The 25384-nt window shown below is 41.0% G+C and overlaps 4 protein-coding genes across 10 annotated transcripts; 2 read left to right on the top strand and 2 right to left on the bottom strand.

Moving 5' to 3' along the window:
• The first annotated feature begins 7973 nt into the window (after window positions 1–7973).
• LOC115375833 (ATP synthase subunit g, mitochondrial-like) lies at window positions 7974–10328 on the top strand. The gene is made up of 3 exons (XM_030075406.1): window positions 7974–8134; window positions 8395–8555; window positions 10130–10328. Exons 1-3 carry the CDS (start codon window positions 8083–8085, stop codon window positions 10226–10228), a joined length of 312 nt encoding a protein of 103 aa, XP_029931266.1. The 5' UTR covers window positions 7974–8082; the 3' UTR covers window positions 10229–10328.
• Window positions 9585–18944, top strand: LOC115375809 (outer dense fiber protein 2). 3 transcript variants are annotated; one of them, XM_030075361.1, is made up of 16 exons: window positions 12022–12125; window positions 12451–12610; window positions 12735–12861; window positions 13023–13154; window positions 13343–13417; window positions 13800–13871; window positions 13954–14070; window positions 14168–14353; window positions 14445–14554; window positions 14662–14797; window positions 15630–15740; window positions 16050–16154; window positions 17275–17375; window positions 17544–17706; window positions 18386–18511; window positions 18610–18944. In XM_030075361.1, exons 2-16 carry the CDS (start codon window positions 12459–12461, stop codon window positions 18781–18783), a joined length of 1887 nt encoding a protein of 628 aa, XP_029931221.1. In that variant the 5' UTR covers window positions 12022–12125; window positions 12451–12458; the 3' UTR covers window positions 18784–18944. The 3 variants fall into 3 exon arrangements, with proteins under 3 accessions (XP_029931222.1, XP_029931221.1, XP_029931220.1); XM_030075360.1 differs by having other exon boundaries at window positions 12448–12610; XM_030075362.1 differs by lacking the exons at window positions 12022–12125; window positions 12451–12610; window positions 12735–12861 and adding an exon at window positions 9585–9591 and having other exon boundaries at window positions 12991–13154.
• ift22 (intraflagellar transport 22 homolog (Chlamydomonas)) lies at window positions 10070–11900 on the bottom strand. Of its 4 annotated transcripts, none has more exons than XM_030075402.1 (6): window positions 11613–11900; window positions 11420–11502; window positions 11156–11245; window positions 10833–11035; window positions 10577–10733; window positions 10070–10436 (listed from the first exon to the last, which is right to left on the bottom strand). In XM_030075402.1, the coding sequence occupies exons 1-5, from the start codon at window positions 11649–11651 to the stop codon at window positions 10585–10587; spliced, it is 564 nt and encodes a 187-aa protein (XP_029931262.1). In that variant the 5' UTR covers window positions 11652–11900; the 3' UTR covers window positions 10070–10436; window positions 10577–10584. The 4 variants fall into 4 exon arrangements, with proteins under 4 accessions (XP_029931262.1, XP_029931263.1, XP_029931261.1 ...); XM_030075403.1 differs by having other exon boundaries at window positions 10366–10733; window positions 10833–10911; window positions 10984–11035; XM_030075401.1 differs by having other exon boundaries at window positions 10366–10733.
• Window positions 18945–21245: 2301 nt separating the features above from the next.
• Window positions 21246–23324, bottom strand: LOC115375820 (CCN family member 1-like). 2 transcript variants are annotated; one of them, XM_030075380.1, is made up of 5 exons: window positions 23181–23324; window positions 22875–23073; window positions 22435–22767; window positions 22070–22272; window positions 21246–21901 (listed from the first exon to the last, which is right to left on the bottom strand). In XM_030075380.1, the coding sequence occupies exons 1-5, from the start codon at window positions 23247–23249 to the stop codon at window positions 21599–21601; spliced, it is 1107 nt and encodes a 368-aa protein (XP_029931240.1). In that variant the 5' UTR covers window positions 23250–23324; the 3' UTR covers window positions 21246–21598. The 2 variants fall into 2 exon arrangements, with proteins under 2 accessions (XP_029931240.1, XP_029931242.1); XM_030075382.1 differs by having other exon boundaries at window positions 22070–22269.
• Window positions 23325–25384: the final 2060 nt, after the last annotated feature.

Below are 25384 nucleotides of genomic sequence, written 5' to 3'. Positions count from 1 at the left end.
ACAGGAGTAGGATGTGTGTTTTTTTTTTTTTTTTTTTTTTTTTTTTTGGCAGGATCTATCTCCCTCCCACACCTTGGCTATTTGCCACCAGCAGGGTTGGGGCTAATTTCTCTCCATTGGACCAAAATGGTAAGCACCAGCACAAGGTTGTTGTAAATATCCTCAAGGCATTTTTCACAACTGGATCCTCACTGAGCGTCATTTAAGGCTTATGTGTGAATCCTTGTGGATATCACAGGGATCAGCGTGCACCTCCAGCAACGTGCTGAAAAATGCTCTGCAATAGTGTGTTACTGCATGTTGTAGTCTAGCTACACTGCAGACCAATAGAGGAGTTGTAGCATTGTTTATTTAATGTGATTTTATAGCTTTACTATTAAGTGTGTTTGAGTACCAAGAAAAGCACTATACAACCAAAATGTATTATTATTGATGTTGTTGTTGTTGTTGGTAATAATAGTATAGTATTTACTTGTACCAATATAAAGGGAAATGAAATGAGTAAATGAATGAATGAATAAATAAATAAATATTGTAAATATATTAAGTCATTCCAACTGTGATTCTGGTTTTAATTCCAATGCAAAGGAAGCTGAAAATATATTTTTTGGAAGGGAAAAACCGTGCAAGTAAGCAAGTAGTAACTAGGAAACACACATAAATCAATAAATATGGGCTATATTCCTCTGGAAAAAAAAAGCTGATGTCTGTTGTGCATGACAAAACATGAAAGTAGAGCGGCATTACATAAATACATTGTAATTTTTTTAAAGCTGTACATTGTTTTGTTTTAATTCTCCTCTTGGTGTTATAACTTGGCTGAGAAGAAATCAGTAAAGCTGAAGCATCTGATCGCCATTCTTTGTCTCCATTCTGTGCAATCTGCAGCCGTGAGTCATGTATCAGGCTTTTGTTTATCATCTGGTGTGTTGTACCTTAACACACACATGTGCACACGCTAATGCACCGCACGTATATTTATATAAACACGCACACACACACACACACACACACACACACACACACCCTCTCACACAGCACCCACTTTTTCACCGACTGTATACCCGCTCAGGCAAACTCCCGTACACACAGCCGGTTGTGCTGAGATGACAAATAAAGAAGCTGGTGGGGTTTTACAGCTCACAGTAGATTCATGCCAGCTGTGCAGATCCCACAGTTACAGAGGCTGCCTTTTCACTGGTACCTAACAAAGAACTAAATTCACTGCAATGGTTTTCACCCATTTTAACACCACAAGGAGCGCAGTAAACACAAAAGAAAACTGAGTGAGGGCATTACATTCATGCAACAGTTACATGTGAGGAGTTATACTATACCTCGTAAACGAGACAGTAAAAACACAGCTGTAATGTCATAGTGGAGGAGGAGGGGGTTCGCGTGACAACAGATCATCTTCCTCTATCTGAGAGAAACCACAGCAACAGCTGTCTCTGTGTGTGCACACATGTGTGTGAGTGTGTGCGCAAATGTGTTGCCTGTAATCTGTATTCAATATAAAAATAAATAAATCATTCAAAAGTGCGTGTCAAGCTTTTTTTTTTTTTTTTTTGATGACCTTAAAGTCAACTCCACTCCATGAGCTCTCAAATTTTCAAGTGTTCGGGTAGACTCACACATTACTGTTTCATTTCAAAATCACTCTTCAGATGTGTTTAAACCGCACCAAAATTGAACATAGAGTATTTTTATTGCTCTCTTGAAGGCTAAAAAAACAGACTGGGTCATAATTTAAGTATTCATGACCTCAAGGTCTGAGAAATATCCTTTTAAAGGCAAACACTAAAGAAACAGTCTGAGGGTTAAGATTGAAATCTCCAGCTATACAGCCTGTGAATTATGAAACAAAAAATCAACATCAATATTTGAACAAGCAGCCTCCCGGTGAGACTGAAATTTGAAATTACTCATATGAAAAGACAGAATTAAAGTGATATGTGGGCATTTCTAGCCTTTTAAAATTCTTAAATTTCTTTAGTGTTCTTCTATCAGTCAGGAGGAAAGATGCAATAAACAACTTGGAGTCTGAGGCGATCTGGGGCTTTTTAATTGGTTCCAGTGTGCCAAGTACATTTAACAACGATCAGGGAGAGGTGATGCCGTTTGACTTGTGTGTGTACATAAGTGGGAAGCACTGTCTTCTAAGTGCAATTATCATACAAATCGCTTACCGTGAATATGAGGGTGCATAACACGAGCCAACAAACATCATCTAAGTGCCTAAAATGTGCATGTAAATGTGTATGATCACAAGGTCATATCAGTGTCAAAAGCATTAGCTACAATTTGCATAACCACCGCACTTATAGAAAATGCATTCCACATTTTGAATAAAACATTTACATTTCAAAATGGGGAACACTGCATACATCCATGCTGCACCTTTATGCACCACATCAGTTATTTACACCACTACTAACACTATACTGGAAACAAATTAATTGTCCTTAAACACTACACCATCCATCCATCTATCCATTCATCCATTTTGTATTTGGGTCAAGGTCTGGGTAGACATTCATTTGGAAATGAAATGTCCTTCAACTCTTGCAGCTTGGTCATGGCCCTTTTGCGTTTGATACTGACACCAAAGGCACCCTCTGGCGCCAGGATGAGATGCATTGGGCTTTTTTGCTTTTATCACGTGTCAGAGTCACATGGTTTGGGTTTAGGCTGCAAACCCATTTGGTTAAGATTAGAGAAAGGCTAGGTTTAGGCACAAAAACCACTTGGTTAAAGTTGGGGAAAAGTTAGGTTTAGGAATAAAAACACTTGGTTTAGGTAAGGCAAAGGTTAGGCTTAGGTAACAAAACAGAAAGTGGACATGGTCTCGGCCTCTGTGGCTTACATTCTGATCATCCACCTCCTAAACACCTCCCTTTGCAGACCTGCTTGCTCTTTATGCTACATCACCATCCCCCGTGTCTCATACTGTAACCAAACAGTGCCTTTGGCTTCTAATGGTTGCCTTTGGCGTCAGTATCAAAGCTGCAGTATTTGACAACCTGGGAATGAGAATGGGCTGCTGACAGATACCTGCCAGGCCAGCTGCAAGGTGTACTCCCTGCAGTGTGTCAGTATACCTTGACATTTTGTCCCAGTCATTTGCATCCAGAACATCACCAAAGGCACACTGGGGGGCATGCTTACATGGTGCCCAAACCAACTCATCTCGCTTCCCTCAGTGCTGAGAAGCAGCATCTTGTCTCCGAGGTCCTGCTGGATTGCTGAACTCCTCACCCTGTCACAGAGTGAGGCCAGCCGCTTTCATTTTGGCCTCCTCCTTTGTCCTCAGTTTTATTGCTTTCATTTTTTCAGTCACCACCCAGAGCTCTTGGCCATAGGTGCAGGTCAGAGCAAAGACAGGTAGAAAATTGGTATACTGAAAACTTTGCTATTCAGCTCAGCTCTCTCTTCACTACCACAGTCTGATACCCACATTACTGCAGCCAGTGCACCAAACTGACCCCAGAGTACCAGGTGCTGTGGTCGCTGCTGCAAGCCATTCGGTCCCTATGCACTTGGAGCCAGATCTGTTTCCATTCAGGTATTTAATGGACTAGAAACACCAAAATATGTTCTTTTTTAAGGTTATTTTTCAGGCATCATTGCTTTATTGGATCGGTACAGAGGCAGAGAGAGGAGATAATATGAAGCAAAGCACCCAAACTGGAATTGAACCACTCGTCTCAATGGCACACACAGGCCACCAGTCACCCCCTAAAACATGTTTTCTGAGATGTTAGTTGATACTGTATCTAGATGTTGTTTGACAAAGAAGACACTAGGTGTTACTTCCACATATATGCTGAACTGATGATATTGTAGGCACTAAATCAAAGTTCTCATTGCCGGGATTAAAAATCAAAAGTGGGCAAACATTAGATGTTTTGTAGTGTTGTGTTTTACTTCAACTCTGCGTAATCAGATTGATTTGATAGCCGGTCCTCTCACTATGTCCCAATTTCCCTCAACTGCCGCTCTCCTGCATTTCATTTTCAAACTAATTGGGTAAGCGGAGAGGGACTGAAACAGGCAGCATTGTCTCTCTTTAAGCTGAGCTTGTTCAAAATGGCAGGGGTGCGCATTATCCCTTCTTCGGTTTGTGATAGTCGTGGATAGAATTACAAGGCACAGCTGAGGTGTGGAAAGTCCGACTCAGTGACATTAAGGCGGTATCTGCTGTTTGCGAATGATGCTGACCTTCCTGCACCATCGGAAAAAAACATGCACTGGAGCAGTCATCTCGGGGTATTCATGAGTGAAGATAGGAAGGCTCTAACACTGGTTGCAAATTTAAAATGATACACCACAGACTACAGAATATAAAACAGCAAATATATTCCACGAAACATATTGCTCTTCAGACACTTAAGGCCTCAAGTTGAAACCCGACACAGACAGCAATTCTCAGTGTTTTTCGCTCCCGGATAAAGACAGAGAGTGACAGGCAGACAGCAACAAAAGAAAGACAGAGAGAGAGAGAAAAAGAGGAGTCAAAGAGATTAAGAAAGAGAGACAGGACAAGGCAGATGATAAGAAGAAAAAACAAAGGGAAAGAAGATAAAGAGGCACACAATGGAATAATTCCTCTGGTCTTTTAAATCCCCAAAATACCTACATTTAGATGAGATTAAAACAAATGACTTCATCACCACAGTCTTGGCAATCAACTCGACGCTTCCACGCGGCACACGCACAAACATACCTAACTTGCTGATGTCCTTATCTGTCTTCCTACCCTGGAGGGCTAAAACAGATTGCCAAGGCTGAGGTGGTGATGTCATTTGTTTTAATCTCATCTGCATGCACTAGCTGTTTTAGACCATGAAAGGCAAGATTTACTCAGTCATTGCAGCCCCCCCACCGCCCCCCCACCCTCCCCCGTCTTCTGTCCGTCTACGTCGTCCTGTCTCTGTCTGTCGAGGTGTCTGCCTGTTTCTTTCTAGCAATGATTTTCTGCCTGTCTCTATGCCTCAGTTCATCTTTCTCTCTGTCTGTCTGCACATCTGTCTCTCTGTCCATGAGAGAGGTCTAATCAGACACCCACTGTCTTTCCCACTCTTTCCCAAAATGGTTACAGACAGACAGGTTTGGGCAATTGTTTGCTCTTACGGTGAGCCGTTGGAATGAACACATGGAGTTGCTTCTTTTCCTTGTGCTCGCTCTTGAAAGATTGTTGTATAGTGATCTGTATTTGCCGGAAACATATTAGTAATGTGTTCCAGTGATGTGATGACTTTTTTCAGTAACAAGTAGTGCAACAAATACAATTCAAATTCAGCATTGACATTACCATTACTTTTCCCAGTAAGGCAACGGCTATTATGGATTTCATTATAGCCCCTAAACCTTGTCTTTTCTCTCCTTTCAATTCTTTTTCCAAACCCCTGTTTTGGTTTAATGTGGACAGGTTACATAACATACGTATGTAGCTACTAAGAAAAACAAAGGACGGCGAATATGGATGATACACTTAGTTTGAGCTGCTGAAAGTATTCCAGTCCTTTTCTGCCAAGATAATGTGCACTGTTGCGAGACAGTGTGGCTGATTCTTGGCTGCTCTTTTATATCTAATGTAAAGCTTTCAGCTGGCATGGTGTCAGTTCTGATGTGGTCAGGAGATCCACTTTGTTCTCCTCATTCAGTAAATGAGGTTAATTCAAGACGTGTGTCCATCATTTCACAGAGCTGTGGTAGATCTTGGTTTTGGAACGATGTCACAATAAAATGATAGCAGTTAGTCTTGGACTATCGGGTCACATACTGCAAAACCACGCTAACTAATTAGATGATATCACAGGGTTTTTGATTAGGGGGATAACAGAAAGCAATGTAACTAGTATTGCAACTGATTACTTTTCATGATGTATAAATAGTGAAAAAAATGTGATCATCTTTTTTAAATGTAAGTAATGAATGTTATATTATATTGCATTACTAATTTACCCAACACTCATGGTGACAGTAATTTTACACAAGGACAAAGGGTTGCACTCCCAAAAAGCTGCCAGCTAACAGTTTGGTGACTGAATAATAAAGTCTCATTCTCCTAACAAACCTACCTCACTATGTTGGATAATCTGAGCTACATGCCCTTAAATGTTGATGTAGTTGTACCTTTTCTCTGCTCTTAATGTAGTTTCCCAGTGTCCTAATAATTTCTGTTTTTTTTGTTGTTACTAATGTATTCTGCTCTTACATGAGAGCAGTGCTGTGCTGTGAGACTGTCCCATTATGGAATCAAAAATAAAAAATAAAAATTGAGCAACACTAAATAAAGCTATTTCTCCACCATTATTTTTGCAAAGGACAAGTAGATAATTGTTCTGGCTCCTGAACCTCTTAAATGTAGGCTTCTTGAATTCTGACCAGTGACCTCTGTTATTTGGCTTTGTCCTTGCTGTTTTGTATTGTAGCCTGTAAGAGGATGCCCTCTAGTGGTTCAACACTGGACACTCCAATCGCAACACAATATGGGCTGCAAGCGTGCCATCCTTGTGCCTCTTTTTTCCTTGTAATCTGTAACGATTGGGGTCAATATGGCGGGATTACATCAACAAGCCTTAAATTCTCTCTCTAACTCTGTTACAAATCCCTTCAGTCACAGTGGATGTATGCTGCCACAAACCTCTGACTTTGTGCTAATTTATCTGGCAGCAGCCTCAACTGACAAAGGTCACATATTAAATACTTCTGTACACAGACTACTGTACAGACTCTAATTCCTTCATAAAACAAACATCTGTCTCCTTCTCCTTATCCAATTATGTCTGTTTGTCCCCAAGACATCCTTATTCTCCCGGGAGGTAAAGATGCATCGGTGTCAGTATATTTAGAGGAAAATTTTCAGGCATGAATCAGCATTTTCTTGAAAAATGAAATTCAAACAGAGGACATCATTTGTTGGGTGTTTTCCTGGAAAATGCCTGTCTAATCTGCACACATGCTGGCCTTATTACTGCAACAGTTTCTGGTATGTAAGCTACAATACATGCAGTACATAACATACTGTGGGTCAGAGAATCAATAACAGTAACAGTAACTTAGACTTCCATATTACGCAAATATACACACACACAAAAGTACCACATGAAAAACATGCCACATGAAAAAAACACAGTACAAAGTAACAAAGTAATCCCAGCTTACTTTTGCCTCTATCTATTTTCTCCAAAATGAGATTAAGACAACGTGTGACAAAGTGTTGTGCTGTTGAAATGTTTCTCTGAAGCATCAACAACTCTGAAGACCCTTTGAGATCTGGTGAGCATGTAAAACTTACAGCACGGTGATAAAATCATAATGAAAAACAACAAGTTTGTATCGTAAAATATTTATGAAGTCATTTTGAGAAACTTTTTCTTGTAATTTCTTATACCAGTGTCCAACACCTAACAACTCTGCTGGCTATGACACTTAAATTATGCAGCAATGGAGTTAAATTGATGTCTCTAAGTAAACACACCTTGTGTTTCAGTAATTGTAAATTCATCTCTAGCATTCCTATCTATTCCTTGATGTCTACATTGCATACTAAACATCTGGAGGCAGAATGGTTGTCTGATAATAGGAGGATTCCTAGTTCGAACCTCAGCTCCTCCAGAGAGCATGACAAAGTGTCCTTGAGCAAGACACTGAACCCCTAACTGATGGGCAGCTTGGCACCTTGCATGGCAGCTGAAGAAATGCAGTCCATTTACTATTTAACTACAATGGCTAGAAATATAATAAATACCATGTATGTGGGGGGGGGATTGTATTTAAATCTAAGTTTGCTATTGTGATTTTTTTTTTTTTTTTTTTTTTTTTTTTTTAATATTCTTGACTTTGCCAGCGTATTCAATTCATAGAAACTGAATGAACTGAATTGAATTGCTATGGTTCAATTATAGTTTTATTCTGAATAACTTGCAAAATGAGCGCTTGCTGACTTTTATTTTGAAAAATATAACCCGGAGGTGTCGTCATGCTCCTTCAGTTTTCCCTCTTCCTCTGCAGGCTCGGTGGCTTTGACCACGGGGACAAACGGAAGGCAGCCAAAATCTTTCAGAAAGCTGCAGAATGGCGCAGGCGGTACAGAGACTGGTAGCCAAAGTGCCTGGTTTGGTCGGCGGTGAGTAAATTCAACTTTTGTACTCGGTTTGAGATGGTGAGGAGTAAAACATGAAGGTTAGCTACAGCATGTTAGCAGTAGTACAGCAGTAGACCTGAGTGTGTCCTCACCAGGTGTGTGGACTTTAGCCAGGTGGACAGCTTTTGCGCCCAAGGTTATTTTCTGCTGTGTGTGTCTGCTGCCAGTTGCTTGAACCGGGGCACAAAACAAGTGTATTGGCTGGCTGTTTTCATGTCTTTAAACACCTTTCTGTGTTGCAGGCGCTGTCACGTACGTCAGACCCAGACTAGCGACCTTCTGGCACTACGCTCGGGTGGAGCTGGTGCCTCCGTCCCCGGCTGAGATCCCCAAAGCCGTGGAGGCCGCCTCCGGCCTCGTCAAGAGCTACCAGGCAGGACGCCTCGGACAGACCACAGTGAAGGTAAATCAGCCAAGTGTGGGCTGTTGATGTCACTGCTATTGCCTCCTAATGAATTACTTGTAACCACTCTCATAGATTTATGTTTGAGGCCTCAAAGTGTGGCATATTTAAATAAAATGATTAAGTCATAGGGCTGGGCGATATGGACTAAACCAAGTATCACAATATTTTTTGGCCAAATATTTGGGGAGGACTATTGGTGCTTTCACATAATAGTTATCCAACGGGGTTTTGATATATAGGCATTTTGATGAATGTCAGTGTTAAGGGAGGCAAATAATAGAGCAGCTCCAATAGTCAGGTAAGTTATAATTACATAACTTAACTGTAGTGCAGCCTTTAAAACCAGCAAAAGACAACACCTATGCCCTGTCACCGTTTTCCACCATCTAAAATCAAAGATGATATCTAGTTTCACAAAATGAAGACGTGTGTGAATGGACTGGAATTGAGTGTACATAGCTCTATATTGTGCCTTATTCTGTAAAAAGTGAAACTGAAGGAACTTGGTATACAGTTTGCTCTAGCTATAGAACCTGCGCATTGTCAGACCTAAGGTGGTATTATTTTTAGGAGCATTAGGATATGTAAACCCAATGAAGCTGCAAAACCTTTGATTTATCAAAGAGAATAGTAAGTAGAGTATGTAATTTGTTGGAATATAAATGTAATGCATTTTGACCCTCACTCACTCAATAAAAAATATTTTTTAAAAAAGGATATGTAAACCCAGGGCATTTTTAAGGGCCATTGTTAAAAAGAAAAGATGTGGAGCACAACTTGTTTTGCTTATATCGATAGAATAGTAATAAAGCCAGATGATTAAAAAACACACCAGCCCAAAGGAAAACAACATAAAAAAAACAAGGTAATAAAAGGAGGCACACATACCACATAACAACGTGGAGAAAATAGCACTAAATCAACCAAGTGCATTAACAACACGTAGAGGAAATGAAAGGCATTAAACTGGCCTGCCTGACAAGAATGCATTAGTGAGGATGTGTCAGTGTGTTCAGAGAAAGACGTGTCCTCTGTCACGGGCTTGGGATGTGCTTATGCATGAGATGGGACTCATTATTGCACTCCTATTTCTGTCCTGTTTCTGATTCTGTATCACCTTATTTTCAAGTATTAATCATTGTTAAAATGTACATTGCTGTTGTCATATGGCTGGTTGATAAAATATATCATCACACAAAAATATCACAATATCTTTGACTACCTTTATTAATATTGTGGCAAAATGGGAGGAGTGACTAATGGTGTTTTTATGAAATATTTGCACAGAAATTATTTTTTGATAAACAGTTGTTAGTAATGTGGATAGAATGACCAAGCAGGTTAAGCAAGTTGAGGATACTGCATCCCTTCTCTGTAACACAGCCTTTAAAACAGACACTTTGTGCCATATCACAATATTACATTACTCATTGTAATGACATCTAGTCTCATATGATATCAGTTTATCACCCACCCCTATAGCACTATATACTCTCTTTACATCTAGAAACTTGAGTGAAAGCCCTGGCAGTAAATTCCAAGTGTTCACTCCTCTCTTTTTCCCTCCATAGGATGCGATCAGGAATGGACTGGTGACCACCGAGGTGCTAATGTGGTTCTACATTGGAGAGTGCATAGGCAAAGGAGGCATTGTCGGTTATGATGTTTGAATGTTGGACCCCTCTTTCTCATTGTGCACTTCTGATCATTATGTTCTCAACGTCTTGCCTCAAATGTTCTAATAAAGAGATATCTATAGTTTGAGAGATACACTTTGTTTCTTGAGTATTTATTTAAAAGGCAATGCTTAGTTTGACTGTATTTTATTCATAGCTGGTTTGAAACATTGTATTTTGACAAATGATGTACAAAAACACTAATCTGATGTTGGTTGAGACTTTGTGCACAGTGAACTGAGAGCAAAGATGTGAGTTTGTTCTTACTTTACATAGATTGTAAATGCTATTGTAAAAAAAAAAAACAAAAACAGCTGGGCATTAAGCTGGATACTTTGTAGGCTTCACTGCTATGTAATGATGGACATCTCCTCTCGTTCTCTACTTTCTGACAATGTGTTCATAATGTTGCCCAAGTATCTTCTGAAGGCCTGTCTCACATCTTCCGGCTCCTCCTCCAGGTTGGAGTGAATAAGCGGAAGTCTACTCAAATGTGCCGCTGCATAAAAAAGAAAGAAGATGTTAAAGAAAGAAGATGTTATGTTAACAATGAGCATAATTTGTAACAATAGCACATGTGGCCTGCAACAGGGGTTACCTAAAGGCAGCCGCCCTTCCTCTGTCCCACTGCCAGGCTTGTGGTGAGCGATCAGAAGACACTGGCTGCTCTGCATCCCCTGAGAGGAGATAAACATTGAGTGCCATGTCTCGATTTCTTTCAAGTGACTTGGAACATCAGGATTAAATACCATCACCACGCCGTTGGAGTCCTTCATGATTGCTGGCCAGCATGATTCAAATCTGTGTCAAATAAGAAGACATTGGAGGACTATTTACACCTTTGTAGCATGCGGTAGAAAGGAGATCATTTTCTTTAAACCTCAGTTTGTTTAAAATGTGATTGCGATGCTATGTGCTTACTTGAAATCCCCTGCACAGTCCCAAAGCTCCACCTCACATGTGGAGTATTTGTCACCACTTCCTTCATTTTGGGATTCAAATTCCAGTATCCTTGAAACAACAAAAACATGCATTTGGTTTTTGGGACTTGGGACTTAGTTTTTCCTTCAGTTTGCTTTCCAAGTGTTCTGTTATTTTAGGAGTGGGGGCCAACTGGTTGTACAAAGCGGAAAGACCAAAATTGTGGTACTAAAGATTTATTGATAAAGTTGCAGTCCACTGTACCTGACACCTTGTGTAGGACTGTATTCTCCTCCCACAGTTTCTGTTGTGTCGGAGAGGAAATTTGCCAGAACCGTTTTCCCACTCTGGAAGATAATATAATGGTCATGTCAGCATAATCACACACACAAAGCAAATAATTTTATATAGGTGTTACTAGTTAGTTGCTGTGCTAAAGGAAGAGACATTGACTTACTTCAGTGGGTCCAATGAAAAGTATTTTTGCTTTGAACATTTCCAATCAACGCTAGCTAAGCATTAGCTGGCTAGCTACACTTTGCAGCTAAAGCACCGGTTAAACTCTTACCCGACGGAAAACAAAGCTGGGCAGGCTGAATAATGAAGCAACAAGTTAAAAAAGCACAGAGACTAGGCTTTGTGCTTTCAACATTGAAGTTTTATATCTGGACGCGGCGCTGTTCTGCTAATTTCATGTTAGCCTGGCTACCAGGTTGTCTCTTAGTAAACTTCCCCTTCGTTTCTATGGTTTCCATAAACGGCTCTGTTGATTGGCTTTTACTAAATTTAATCAAATGAAGCACCGCCCACTTGGTCCGTAGGGAACAAATCAACGCCCAGCAACGTTGTTTTCCTGTCTCGGGAATAGCCAATCGTCTGAGACCTTACAAGAAAGAAGCTGTTGGTTTTGTAGTAGCTGTCGAGCCAAATTAAATGGCAGCGTGAGGGAGAATAACTCACATTTTCACAGGTTAGTTGCATAGAAGAGAGTACTAAAGTGAGGTTACATGTAGCGATAAATGTCTTACATAAGTAAATTAATATTTTTTTTCTATAATTTCACTGTAGTCTAGACGCTAGTGTCCTGCATGACTGTCCATAGTGTTGGTTGCTAAGGAGTAAGCTTAGTTAGCTTGCCTGACAACCCAGTAAATACAGTAGTATCCGTCAGGCAGAGCTGTTATGTTTTTGTTCCAGTAAAACTACATTAATTTGGGAGATCCAATAATAGTGGAGTTACGACTGTGTCTAACATTTGCCCTCTGTCTTTCCGTGTTACCTTGCGGCATCAATAGTAAGAGCCATGTCTCCAGAGGAACCCTTTCCAGACTCTCCAGTTGGTCTGAGCTCCACCAGGGAAGATGCTCCTCTGAGCTGCGGTGATCTGGATGGCTCCCCGGCGGCAGGCAGGAGGAGCAGGGCACACACAACACCCCCAGAGGTTGACATCAGCTGGTGAGGTCCTGCAGGATTTCACATTTTAACATTTGCATGCTTCATCCTTCACCCTTCTGCAGCCACAGTGGTTTCAGCCTAACTGATTCAAGGCATATCTTTTGTCTTCTCACTTTGCATGTAGTCACAGAGACTTTGCCGACAGGGGAAAGAGCCCTTTCCTGAATATATTGATGGAGGCTGAAGCAGCTGCCAACTCTGCAGCCATACAGCTTGTGTCTTTTAAAGATGCCATGGGAGATGAGCTTGCAGTATGTTTCGCTTGTTTTGGTATTGTATATGAGCCTTGGTGCTCTTCCAAAAGCCAAAAGCTTGACTTCCTTGCTGTGCATTATATTAGTATGATGCACATTTATTTATTTCACGTTTGCATCTAATAGTCATAGTTTTTTTTTTTTCTCTTGCAATGAAGGATTCTGGACAGTCTGCTACCAATAAGCACCGAGTTACAAGGCAGAGAGGACTTTTGCTGGAGAAGTTGGAGGATTTTAAGCGCATAAATAAGTCAGTTCGGCAGAAACTGAAACAGCTCCAGCAATCAGAGGTTTGCTACAACACTTTGTTTTTTGTTCATGATAGCAGTGACATTAGTATAGTATAGTGTTATTATATTAGTAGAAGTTCAGTTCATAACTTGTGGAGATGAAGACACTGGCAGCTTTGAAGTTTTGTGAGAAAATGGCGGTTTCTTTGACTTGTTTTAAGAACATCTCTCTCTATTTCTCATGTAAGGCTGATCGCATTGACACTGACAGACAGATCGATGTCTTGCTGCAGAAGATCACACAGGCTGAAAGTGAAAATCTGGTGAGTGTTGCATTACATTTGTGCAGTGAGGAGAGTGAAAGACCTTCACTGAAACTCACACTGACTTAACCTGTGGCACGCTGTCAGAAGCTTTACTCTTTAAGGGTTAATCTGCTTATGTCAGGTTAATAACTCATTTGGTGGTTTTAATGGGCCTGCTGGTATGAGCTGGCCAAATTCACATCAAGGATCGGGTCACTATTGGGTCATGCTCCTATATGTACTGAGTTATAAGAGTAAATAAACGAAGTGCTAGAAAAGCATGCATTTTAAAATCTGTGACGCACCATTAAAAATAGCTCTTCTACTGCATGATGTCTGTGAAATCATTGATTCAACTCCCCATCATCAGCTGAGTGCAGATTATTCTTGTCTTCACAAGCTTCTAAAAAGAGATTTGAGTGAGACTGAGGAAAGAGTCGAAGAGCTGATGGACCTGCGGAGAAAAGAAAAGGTAAGTCTTGAAGTGGTGATATGGATGTGGCTATAGATGAATGAATTCAGTGCATTCAAAACCATTCTATCCATCTTCATAGGAGAACATAGAGAGCGTAGTTCACGTGACCAAGTCTGTGGAAGCCACTCGAGCTCACCTGCAGGGGCAGTTACGCCAAAAGGAAGCCGACAACAACCGTCTGGCTGTGCAGCTTCGGGTACAAAATTGTCTATTAGAAAATTGTGCTCCAGACAAAGTATTTTAGAGAGAATATGTCACATTTTAATATCAGATTGGTTTGTGCTCTATTCCAGGCTATGGAGAGAACCGTGACTGAGCAGAAGTTGGAGATTGCTGATCTGAAAGTGGCGATCTCCTCTCTGTCTGAGAAGGCAACACAGGACAAAGACTCGCTCAAGAAGGCCACCCGAGCCCAGAAGCAGAGAGCCGAGAGGTTCGAAGCTGCTGTTGATAAATGCTATACACAGCTTAGAGAGAAGGTATGCAGCCAAAATGTTGCAGGGTTTAAAATAGGCTTACTGTCGCTGAAATCTATTCTATTTTGAAATCGTCTGCTTGGTCGGCATATAGGATGCTCAGCTGGCCAAAGCTTGCTTGGAAAGAGACTCCTGCAAAAGGCAACAGGAGCAGATGACAGGGGAGAGGAACCAACTCATTGCTCAGATAGAATTATTAAAAAGGTTGGTAGTTAATCTACCACATACAGCGGAATCATTCTACATGCACTGTGTGAGATGACAGCAACCAATTTACACTGATAAATGTAAAATGTGTTTCTCCCATGCAGCCAAATGACAGACTTGACAGCAAGGATACAAAGAGAGAGGGATGACTTCAGTGCAGGTAACCAGACTGTGATAAGGAGGGTTGAAACACTTAATGCTGAAAATGGAGACCTCAGCATCAATAATGCAACAATACAGGTATAGTAACTTGCAACCTAAAATATATAGTATTATCCATAATTATTCATAGTGCTGTTCAGTGGGCAGTTTTGTACAAACTGGCTTTAAGCAGGCAATAGACCTTTAGATCAGCAGGCAGTTTGACATTAAAAGCAGGTAAAAACGGGTGTTGCTAATGATATGAATTAAGGTTCTGTTCTACTGAGGTCTAACAGAGCCAGAGTGCTGCTGTAGTTCATTCCGGCTCATTAGAAAGGCTCTAGTCCACTTAAATGGAGTGCAGCCAGAATTAATAGCACTAGTAACACCTGTGCTTATCTGCTATTTCATGTCAAAACTGCTGCTGTGAAAAAGATCTGTTGTGAATAATAGATGGTAAAAAAAGAAGAGGCCAAAGAGGTGCTGATCATTTCCATAAAGCGTGGCTGGTGGAACTCTGTAGTGAGCTAATTAGCCATCTTCCTTGCTTTCATCTCTCTTTCATTCATGTGCATGCTTACTAATTTGAAAAAAAAAAAAAAAAACTTTCAGACAGCAAACAGGTGCTCAGCAGTTGTTGTACAAAGAGGGTGTCCACTACAATGATTAAAGTTTTTTTCAGTGGTGTTGCCTATACTTGTTCCAAGGTTATATTTATACAACATCACTGTCCTGCTCATAAGAGGGTTATATAAAATATAAAATATGCTTTATGATAATATTGCTATGTGAGAATTAATTTAATTTATAAAACGGATAGTTCCAGTCCTTGATTGCTTCACACCGTGCCTAACATCGGCCTTTAGCTGTTCTAAAATCACTGTAAACCATGGCCTCTTGTCGCTTATTGTTTTAGTTTGTGTGACTGCAGGCATCTATTGCTGAGTTGGAGCAGCAGCTGGCTGATTCTGAGGCTGCGCTGATAGAGGAGAAGATCGTGTCCCAGGAGAGGAAACACCAAGCCAAACAGTACCAAACTCAGGTTAGCACTCACTTACTGATTTTGTTCTTGTAGACATGGTGTTTAAATTAAACCCCTGACTGAGTGCCATAACCTGCAGGCAACTGCTAGTCCACTTTATCATCCCTTTTTATGTTTAGTTTTGATTTCGGGCTTTGCTAACTTTGTGTTCTGCCTTTTGTATCTCCCGATTTTAACCTTTTTTAACCACTTTGGAACAGTGCTTTGAAAAGTGCTGTACAAAATGATGATGATCACTATTATGCCATGCTTTGCGGACTGCTATTAGATTAACAGTAATTTTGAATCTATTTTGTATGTGTCTTCTAGGTTGCAGAGCTTCAGGCCGAGGTCGATGATCTCAGGATAAAGTATGCAAGTGTTTTAAGAGACACAGAGAATGAGCGAGATAGAAAAGACATGGAGGTTGAGAAGGTAAAACCGCCCATATAAATAGTTTTGCATTGTAGTCATGCAGACTTTGCACAATCCCTAATGAATACCAGCATGTACATTTTTCAGTATGTAATATTTCATGTAACCAGTTAATTGTTTGTTTTGTCTGTTTATAATCAGTTGTCCCTCTAACAGCATTGTTGGTGCATTTAACCACAGTTTACACAGCTCGGCACTGTTTATTGTTCTGCTGAATGGCCAGTAAATGCGTTGTTTGGCTTTTCTAGTGCTTCTTCTGCAGCACTGGACCTGCATGTGTGGCTCACTGCCAAGCCTCCTAAATCTTAACAGCAAAGCATTTATGCTAACACTGATGCTCCGTCTGAGGATGAATCTTGGCATGTTCTGCATGCTTTACACAATGTTATGCTTCTGTGGGCAGTCAGGATTTAGTGTGAGAAGTGTTTGCGGTCTTTAGGCTAATATTTTGTCTATCCCCAACCCCTAACCCCTGCTGCCATCCTGCTCTGGAGCCCAGGTCAGGCAGGAGCTGCAGGGGCGTCTGGACGAGCTGAAGGCTTACCCTGAGTTACTGAGTGCAGCCGAGCAGAGGCTCATCGAGTGCCAGGAGAGTCTGCGACGCTCTGAGAGGGAGTGCTCAGAAAAGTCAGAGTCCATTAGGCAACTGCAGGTTAAGGTGTGCAACAAGAGCTGTGGTGGTCAGAGAGAGGAAAATGCAGCCATTTGTTGCCTCTGACCACTAGGCGGCAGTAAAGCCACATATGTCTTGTAATGTGTCCTCTTCTCTGGTGCCGTTTGAGTTGGTGTTGATGTTTGTGATAGAAAGTTGTTTGATTGCAGTGGACTATAAAAGTTCTGTAGGTTGTAACCCTCTGTACCTACATATCCATTTGTGTTTTTGTGCTTGTACCTCCTTTATAGTCTCAAAAATTCTTTCTAGTCTAATATCAGCAACCTTGAATCAGTAATAATTTTTGCCCATTTTCTGTTTGCAGAGGCGCAGCAAATTGTGTAAATGGGCTTTTGTTTTATCCAGTGAGAAATCTGCATGTAACATAAATCCTTTGCTCTGTTTGCTTGTGCCCAAGGTGAGGGATATCAAAATATCTATTCTGATAATGTAGTTTTATGTGCACAGATGGACAGTCAAACCAAAAAGCTGAGATCATCTGTGGAGATGAAAGAGTCCATCCATGAGGCGAATTCACAGCTACAAGAAAAAATGAATTCTCTTCACAAGTAAGAAATCCCTTCATGTCTGTTATCTAAATGTCAACGTTTTAAAGTTCAGGGTCTGTTTTAAAGGTCTCCTTTTCATGGATTTAAAGAGAGGAATTATTGGAGCTGGCCTTGCATGTGGTTGTGTGTGTGTGTGTGTGTGTGTGTGGCTTGTGTGTGTCATTGTAGGAAGGCGGAGGAGCTGGAGCAGGAGAACCTGGAGCTGGTGCGGAGGCTCGCGGCTCAGGAGGAAGCCCTCAGTTACAGTAACCGGCAGCTGGATCAGCGCTCTGCAGAGTGCCAGGCGCTCAGCCGACAGCTGGAGGCTGCTCTGTCAGATGTCAGGCAGCAGGTGAAGCAGCATGATGATGTTTACGCTGGAGTTAAAGGAACATACCACTTATTTTGCATGTTTAGCCTAATATCTACATTATCTACATTATACAATTGTATAAACTTCACATTCCCGCTAATCTTTTCCCAAAGCAAGCAGTCGTATTTCAGAACGCCAGTATCTTATCTCCCTTTTATCCAACCATTGGATTCATATGAAAATTAACTTTCTTCCCATCAGTATTCCATCACCGTAATGAAGTTGTCCACATTGGTTTTCCTAAAAGCAGCAGCACTGTTGTGTTTCGAGGACTTGAAATTGAGCAGAGTGAAACGGTCCCTCCACCAGGGTAAAAAACGTTTGCTTTACACAGCTAATTAACAGTTCTGCAGTTTATGAGTGGCAATGACTTTGTTCGCTGCAGAAGCAGAACATTATAAGGTGGGTGTTTTTAACCAAAAATTCAAATTTACAATACAAAAAAGTTTGTTACAATGTAAAATGTGGGGAAATTGTAATACTGAAAATCACTGGTGTGGTCCCCTAAAGGGACAGTCTGTATTCCGAAAGCTTTTACTTTTGTTACATTTACTTTTACTTTTGTTGTAAACATTCGAAAGTGGTCTTACTAGGCAAAATCTCCACAAGAAGTGTTTGTGTTTTGTAATCAGGTAATTAAAATTTTTTCCATGTGCAGGTCAGCAAAGTGAAAGACAAGGCTGCGTCCAGAGAGGAGGCCCTTCACACCAAAACCCTGGAGCTGGAGGCAGAGAAGAGGAGAATGGAGACTGAGCTGAAGCGTCTTCGTCAGAGCAAGCTGTCTGTGAGTATCACACAAAGACATGTCTCAGATTTTACTGAATCCATCCAACATAGAAAACCTGAGAAAATCCTTCTGACTGTCTATATGTTGACCCGTAGGCAGAGAAACAGTTTGAGCTCCGCCTGAAAGACCTGCAGCTCAGCCTGGACCAATCAGAGAGCCACAAGCAAAGCATTCAGAACTATGTCGATTTCCTCAAAAACTCATATGCGACCATGTTCGACGAGGGACTTACATCATCGAATTTTGGATCATCATATTTTTTAAAATAACTTTATATGGATTTGTCTGTTTTGCTCTTGGAATTGTATACTTGTCATTCAGATGTACTGTAAAAATTATGAGCCCTATTTAAATCAGGATAATGTGTGTGGAGGAAAAGGTTTATCTCAGATGTAGAGTGATGAATTGAATTAAAAGTGTATTTTTCATAGATTTGATGTATTTATACTTGTTTTTGCACTGACTCGAAAAGGCATCTTTGCAGACCCAGTTCTTCATTTTATTTCATGTCATGCTTTAGCTGACACTCTGTGAAACAAATGTTTTGCCATTGTGATTAAGTTTCATTACCTGTTTCGGCACATTTCTCCTGGGACTTCTTGCAATGTGTGTGTATGCAAAACTTGAACTACTGGTGCTAGAGTGTCTTGTTCCCATACGATTATTTTTCAGCAATATTTGAACTTCACTGTGTCCTTTCTTTCAACCTTGACACATACCTGAAAATTAAAACTATCAGAAAACTAAATATAGTGTGGGTGCATATGTCCCAGCAAATGATACACATGGTAGAATCAACCTATATAATATTATGTGGTGCTTTGTGCAAACATGAAAGATGCTCTGCTCCAGCTTGCCGCTCCACCTTGGCGCTCCCACCCTCGTACGTCTTACTTAAGCTGTGCTTGACACATATGATGACATGGGAATTTTTGAGCTCTGACATACAGATACGCTCACTGCACTGTAATCCCACTGATGCTGAAAACCAGCTTGTGTTAGTGCTTTCTGTGCTGCCGTCGGTAATGATCATGGATGAGTGTCGAGTTTATTGTGTCTGTGTAGGCATAGTGCTGGTTCTGAGCTAGACAGAAATGCATTATGGTTAAAATCTGCTGTTTGTCATGCTGTATGTTCTCCTGAAGTCAGTGTAATGGGTTTCTGGGGGGTCTGTTTTTTAGACTTATCCATCCAAACCCAGCAGTGCTCATCAGACTACCGAAGGCCAAGTTATATTCCTGAGAGCTTGATGGTAGGATTTCCACCAGACATGTTTTGCACTGTGCTCAGGCCTTCTTGTTTTGCTGTTGTTGTTAGATTCCCGGTCACATATCATCCGAGGTCCAGACCCCTGTTACACTCTGATGTGTTCTTGCGGCGGACCTGTTCCCCAGAGTGAGCAGCGCTCCTCTCAAGTTCTCAAACACAAAGGCCTATTGTGCTCTCTGTCAGGGGATGGAACCGTTTCACTTCTCTGTGCGTCAGTGCCTCAGTTCCCTTGCTTTGCTCTTGTTCTTGGTCTCTTGGTCCTGCCCGTTTTTCGCAATTCTGTTGACTGTCCTTTGGGAATTTGTTTTTCAACTCTGTTTGCTGGAAAATATGCTTACGTCTTGACTTTTGGCAATTTGTTTGGTATCACAATTAAACACCATGATAGACACACCCTGAGCTTTATGTGCTTATTAGATTCCACTGTGTTGATGAGCTTTTTTTTTTTTTTTTTTACAAGAATAATTGAGTGCTGCTGAGTCAAAATGTCACAAACAAATGCAGTTAATGTATACCATATCCATTCTGAAAGTCATGTGCACTGTTTGTTATGCAATTTGATTTGGTGCTCTGGTTTACTTCATGTTTAATTAAAAGAATACCCCTGCCTGTGTGCATTTACCAGTGTTATACCTCAGTTTAGAATGGGCAATACAATTTTAATCTGCATTTAATCTTTTTCTTTGTTTTCTTTTTTATAGAAATGACTTGGATGTAAGAAAGCAGTGAAATTACATTGAGTTAACACTGCTGGAACACATTCTAGCATTCAGTTTAAGTAGGACCTACATGTCAGTGCTCAAAGAGCAACAAATTTCAGATGCATGATTGTGGTTAGTCATGATACAGCTTGTTCCTCAATTTTGCACGTGTTAAAGCTGGTGAGTTTTGATCACTCTTGGTAGGCATATCATATTTTCCACAAAACCAAACACTGCAGCTCACAGACAGGGCATCGGTCCAAAAGAGGCAAAGACACTAACAGATTTACATGACAGCCATTCCCTGAGCTACTCAGGTGTTTAAAATATAGGTCAGCCAGATACAGTGAGCGCCTGGTTCATCCTCAGCTATAGACTACACATTAAGTTAAAAACACTTAACACAAGGCTCTGCAGGATTTCATATTTTTCATTATTTATTGCATCATTGCAACCCCAAATTTTATTTTTCTGTTTTTTCCTAAAAATAAAACAATTGTCAAACTACATTGTTTTCTGTGTTTATTTGTAAAAAATAGAATCAGTAAACTAAGAAACTGATAGTTTGGCAGCTGAAGGAGATATCACAAGGTTTTTATACATTTCAGTCATATCCAAACTTAATATTTTACATAGACAAAGTAATGTAAAGATCATGAGGCCACCATTATTTTTGTCTAACATACATTATTATATGTAGTATACAGTATGCAACAAATTATATTCAAAATATAATTTCACATAAATAAAATTATAAACTATAGAAAACATACAAAAACATAAGATATTTTATAATGATTTATGTTACAGCTGCCATTATATATGTGATTTCCATGTTAGTGGAACTGTCTAGTGATTAGGACCTTAGGTGAAGTATGAAAATAAAACTGGACATAAAAAAAATAAAAAATGTAATGTTACATAATAACTTCAAAAAGAAGCAAATCATCAAGCTCCAGTGTTATGAAGCAAAATTCTAAACAATGAATTTCATTATGAATTTCAGCCTAAAAGTGCAAATTTGTTCACGTTTCATTTGTTTTGTTTGTCAGCGTCCTCCCTGTCACTCAACACTTAACCTTTCCACTCAAACCCATGCTGCTGTGAGTCTGCTTTATGCTCTCAGTGTGTGGAAAGCACTGAAGTGTCTGTAGAGAGCAGGAGGCTTGCTGTTGCTGCGGGGGCAGTTCAGGCTGCACTTGCACGACTGGATCATCATCACGTTCTTGCTGAAGGTGTCTCCGTCTTTGCAGCGGAAGCGGACGGGCAGCGTCTGGGTCTGGTCAGGCCCGCAGCACCGCCCGTCTGAACAGGACCCGCAGTACCTGGGCCGGAACTTCTTAAGACTAAGGCAGCCTGCGTAGGACAAGTGTATTGGATGTCTGGCCTTTTCCATGTGGCTGCATTTCTGACCATCCTGTTAGGGAGAGAAGATCAAGAACTGTGATACAAATGTAGAGGAACCACTTCATCAAGCTGATCATGCTCTATGAAGGATGTTAGGGGTATAGATCAATATGTAATGAACACTGTAATATGCATCTTTAACAGCTATTGCAGAATATCAATGATGTCCAGACTATACCTTCAAGCTGGCTGGCTGGTTGCACGGGCGGACTTCACAGAGCCGAGTCTCCTTCACCAGTTTGCACCGGCTGTTGTTGTTGGTCACCCTAGATGACACCCCAGTACCACAGGACTTGGAACAAGGGGACCATGCTGTGGTTTGGATCACACACGTCCTTCCTTTGGATGACAGAGGATCCTTGGACTGAAATGTGAAAGCTTCTGTGAAGAAGAAAAAAGTTACGGGTATAGCAATGAAACAATGAGCAATGAAAAAATTAGGAAAATAAAGCCAGCTTTTGTGCATCAGCATGGTTTTGTAATTCCACATAGATTTCTCATTGTTTGGCAGGATTAGGTATGTATTAGATCCAAACTGCTTACCAGGTAACGACTTGGGTCCTCCTCTCCTCACTGGAGCCGGTTCATTCCTGCTGGTGAGGTCGTCTTCAGATTGTCTGTGCTGCTTGCTGTGCTTCCTGAATCTGGATCTCCCTTCTTCAAGACAAACGAGCTGTTCACAGCAATGGCCTGGCATCTTCACCAGCCTGGGCTTGGCACAGCCGAATCTGGGCAGCGTGAGCTCACGTGGGCACAGGGACACACATCCAACAGCACCGTCCATGCACGTGCACTGGTGTTTGCAGTTTGGATGGAAGCTTTCCCCATTCTGGTAAATCCTGTTATTGAACTCACATGATCTTCCATCCGATTTTGCTGTTTAGAAAAGGGGAAGTTAAGTTTGACATAGTAGAAGGTCGAAAAGTAAAAGTAGAAAAGTAGTGTGTGATCGAGTCAAGATTGTCTGCGCAAAAGTAATGTACCTCGGCAGATGCCTTTAGCTGTGCCTCCTCCGAAGTTGCACTCAAGTCCTTTGATGTGGTCACATGGCTCTGTCTTGCTGCAGTCCTCATTGAGCTGCCGTGCACAAATTTTACAGCAACCACAGTTATCCATTATGAGATTGGCACATCTGGGCACCTCCGGAGGACAGCGGCATTCCTTTGGGCATGATGCTGAGCCCTGCAGGCAAACATTAAATGAGACATTACTAATCAGAAGTGTACTTCCAAATGGGTTTTATCAGATAATATAAACACATCATCAGTGAATAATGATTAATGCCTCACCAAAGTAAGAGTCCCACAGAGGAAAGCAACAACAAAGACTGTCCACATCTTCAAAAGCTGATGGTACATTAAGTGCAAGACTCCCTTCTATCAAATGGCAAGCTTGGCAGTGAGATGCACAAGTTGAACTGACGGGTCCTTGTTCTGCTCATACTCCTCTGTGTCCCCGTCTCCTTTTATACACCCGAGGCAGATCTGACGTATGCGTGAGCTGACGAGGTGTTCAGAAAGTATGAGAGGAATGCCTCTCAACGCGTCCTCCCATAAAGCCAAGCTCCCCCTCCTCCCCTCGCTCAGTGAGCCACGAACCACCCGCTCTCAGTTCCAGTCTTCCAGGGGTTTATTTCCATTTATATAAACATGTAATTTTCATTTTGATATGTTGTGTTATCTTGACGTGGAACCACAACTGACTCTTTTAGCAGAAATCCTATCCTTCCATAAAGAACTATCCTTTCATAATGAATTAACTTTTCTATTGTACTGTCTTCTATTCAATGCTATTCTACTGACACCAGAAACTGCCACTATTATCCAGTGTATGCATTTCTTTGTTTGGTGCTAGATGCATTGTTACTACTTTAAAGATAGGACTTTTACATTCCTGTTTGATAAATATTAATTGGAGGCACAGAACAGAATTTTTAATGGAAATGAAAAACAAAACATTATGTAGATCTGAAATTAAAGTGAGGTGAGGCTCAAATGATCTAAGTTCTGGCTTCGATGATGTAAATGTTGAATACCTGAAACATTTTGTCAGCCCCGTGCTTGCGGGTTGGATCCCATAAGGGAATTAACATCAGCGCACCACAAGTCCTGGCGTAAATATTAAAAGAGAAGCCACATATTTCTATGACCTACTGAGTTTCTCGCTCAGCTGACTCTGAAGCAGCGTTTAGACTGTTGCATATTGTCTATGGTCGATGTTTGTGTTTTCAAAGGTGATTTAAAGGTGAAGCAGTGTGGCATTAAAACCTTGCCAGTGCTCGAAGTCCACATTTGTCGCAGTTGAAATTCCCATCAGTCATCAACTGGGGTGTGAACAGATAAGAGTTTGTTTAACTTCAGTATCTCAAAATAAGACGAGTGCCTCCTGGAATGTTTGAACCTTCGGAATTCTTTGTTCAATCTGAATGAGCACGTCCAGTATGAGAAAACACACACAAACACACACAAACACACAGAGAAAAGATCCCAGAAAGCTTGAGCAACGCCTGAAGCAACATTCCATTCAGGATGAACATTGTAGGTTTCTTTGAACAAACCGCACGGAAAAAGCATCCTATTCCACCCACATCAAAGAACAATGAAATTTATCAGGAAAAATGCCTTTCCTCTCGTTACAGCCGCTGAGAACAAGAGACTGAGGAAGGCAGACAGGCACAGCTCTCGCTTTTACTTCTTATTTAACTGAGGTTAAAAGGGCCCTTTTGATCGGGGCCAACTGAGGCTGATGAACAACGTCCAAGCATGAGCTCAACACATCCACCAATGCCTGGAAACTGCTGACTGTTGTGGTCTGGAGTGGAAAATTTTCCCCCAAAAGCCGCAAAATATAAAGAATGTGCAGAACCAGGTGAGGTAAGAGGAACAACGGATGTACAGCAGGTGGCTGGATGACGAGGAGAAGGACGAGCTATGGGTTACGTGTCTGATCTGTTAATAATGTTGCAACATCCATGTCCCATCCTGAAGACATCAAAGCTCCACTCCCACTGAGCATCACATTTATCTCATTTTATATTACATGCTTATAATACTGTAACTATTTGATGCCTCCATGAAGCTCACAGAGAAATTCTCTTCTTTTTGAGGTCAGGGTCAGAGGTAGAATGGGGCCCCTGGAGCTGGTAGAGATTTTTTTTTTTTCTTGTCTTTTTTGGCTCAAGGACACTTCAGCAGAGCAGACACCTAACAATACAGGACCTTAAAGTTGCAGGAAAATCTGTCCTACTCATTGCTGCTGTGAGACACAGTTAATGTAAGACATTTTGTAAAGTATATGTGTTTAGGGCTAGCTGATACGGACAAAGTCAAATACCTTGATATCTTTGACCAAACACCTCAATATTGATATTGTGACGTAAGAATGACTGTTGCCGCTTTCAATAGCTGTTTACATGTATGAGATTTTTGATTTAAAAAATAATTACTGTGGATATGATGCCAAAGCAGGTAGAGGCAAATAAAAGAACAGATAA

This window comes from Myripristis murdjan, chromosome 17 (genome assembly GCF_902150065.1).
Source record: "Myripristis murdjan chromosome 17, fMyrMur1.1, whole genome shotgun sequence".
Lineage (NCBI taxonomy): Eukaryota > Metazoa > Chordata > Actinopteri > Holocentriformes > Holocentridae > Myripristis > Myripristis murdjan.
Note: the sequence above shows the minus strand (reverse complement) of the source record. Positions and strands in the feature narration are given on the sequence as shown.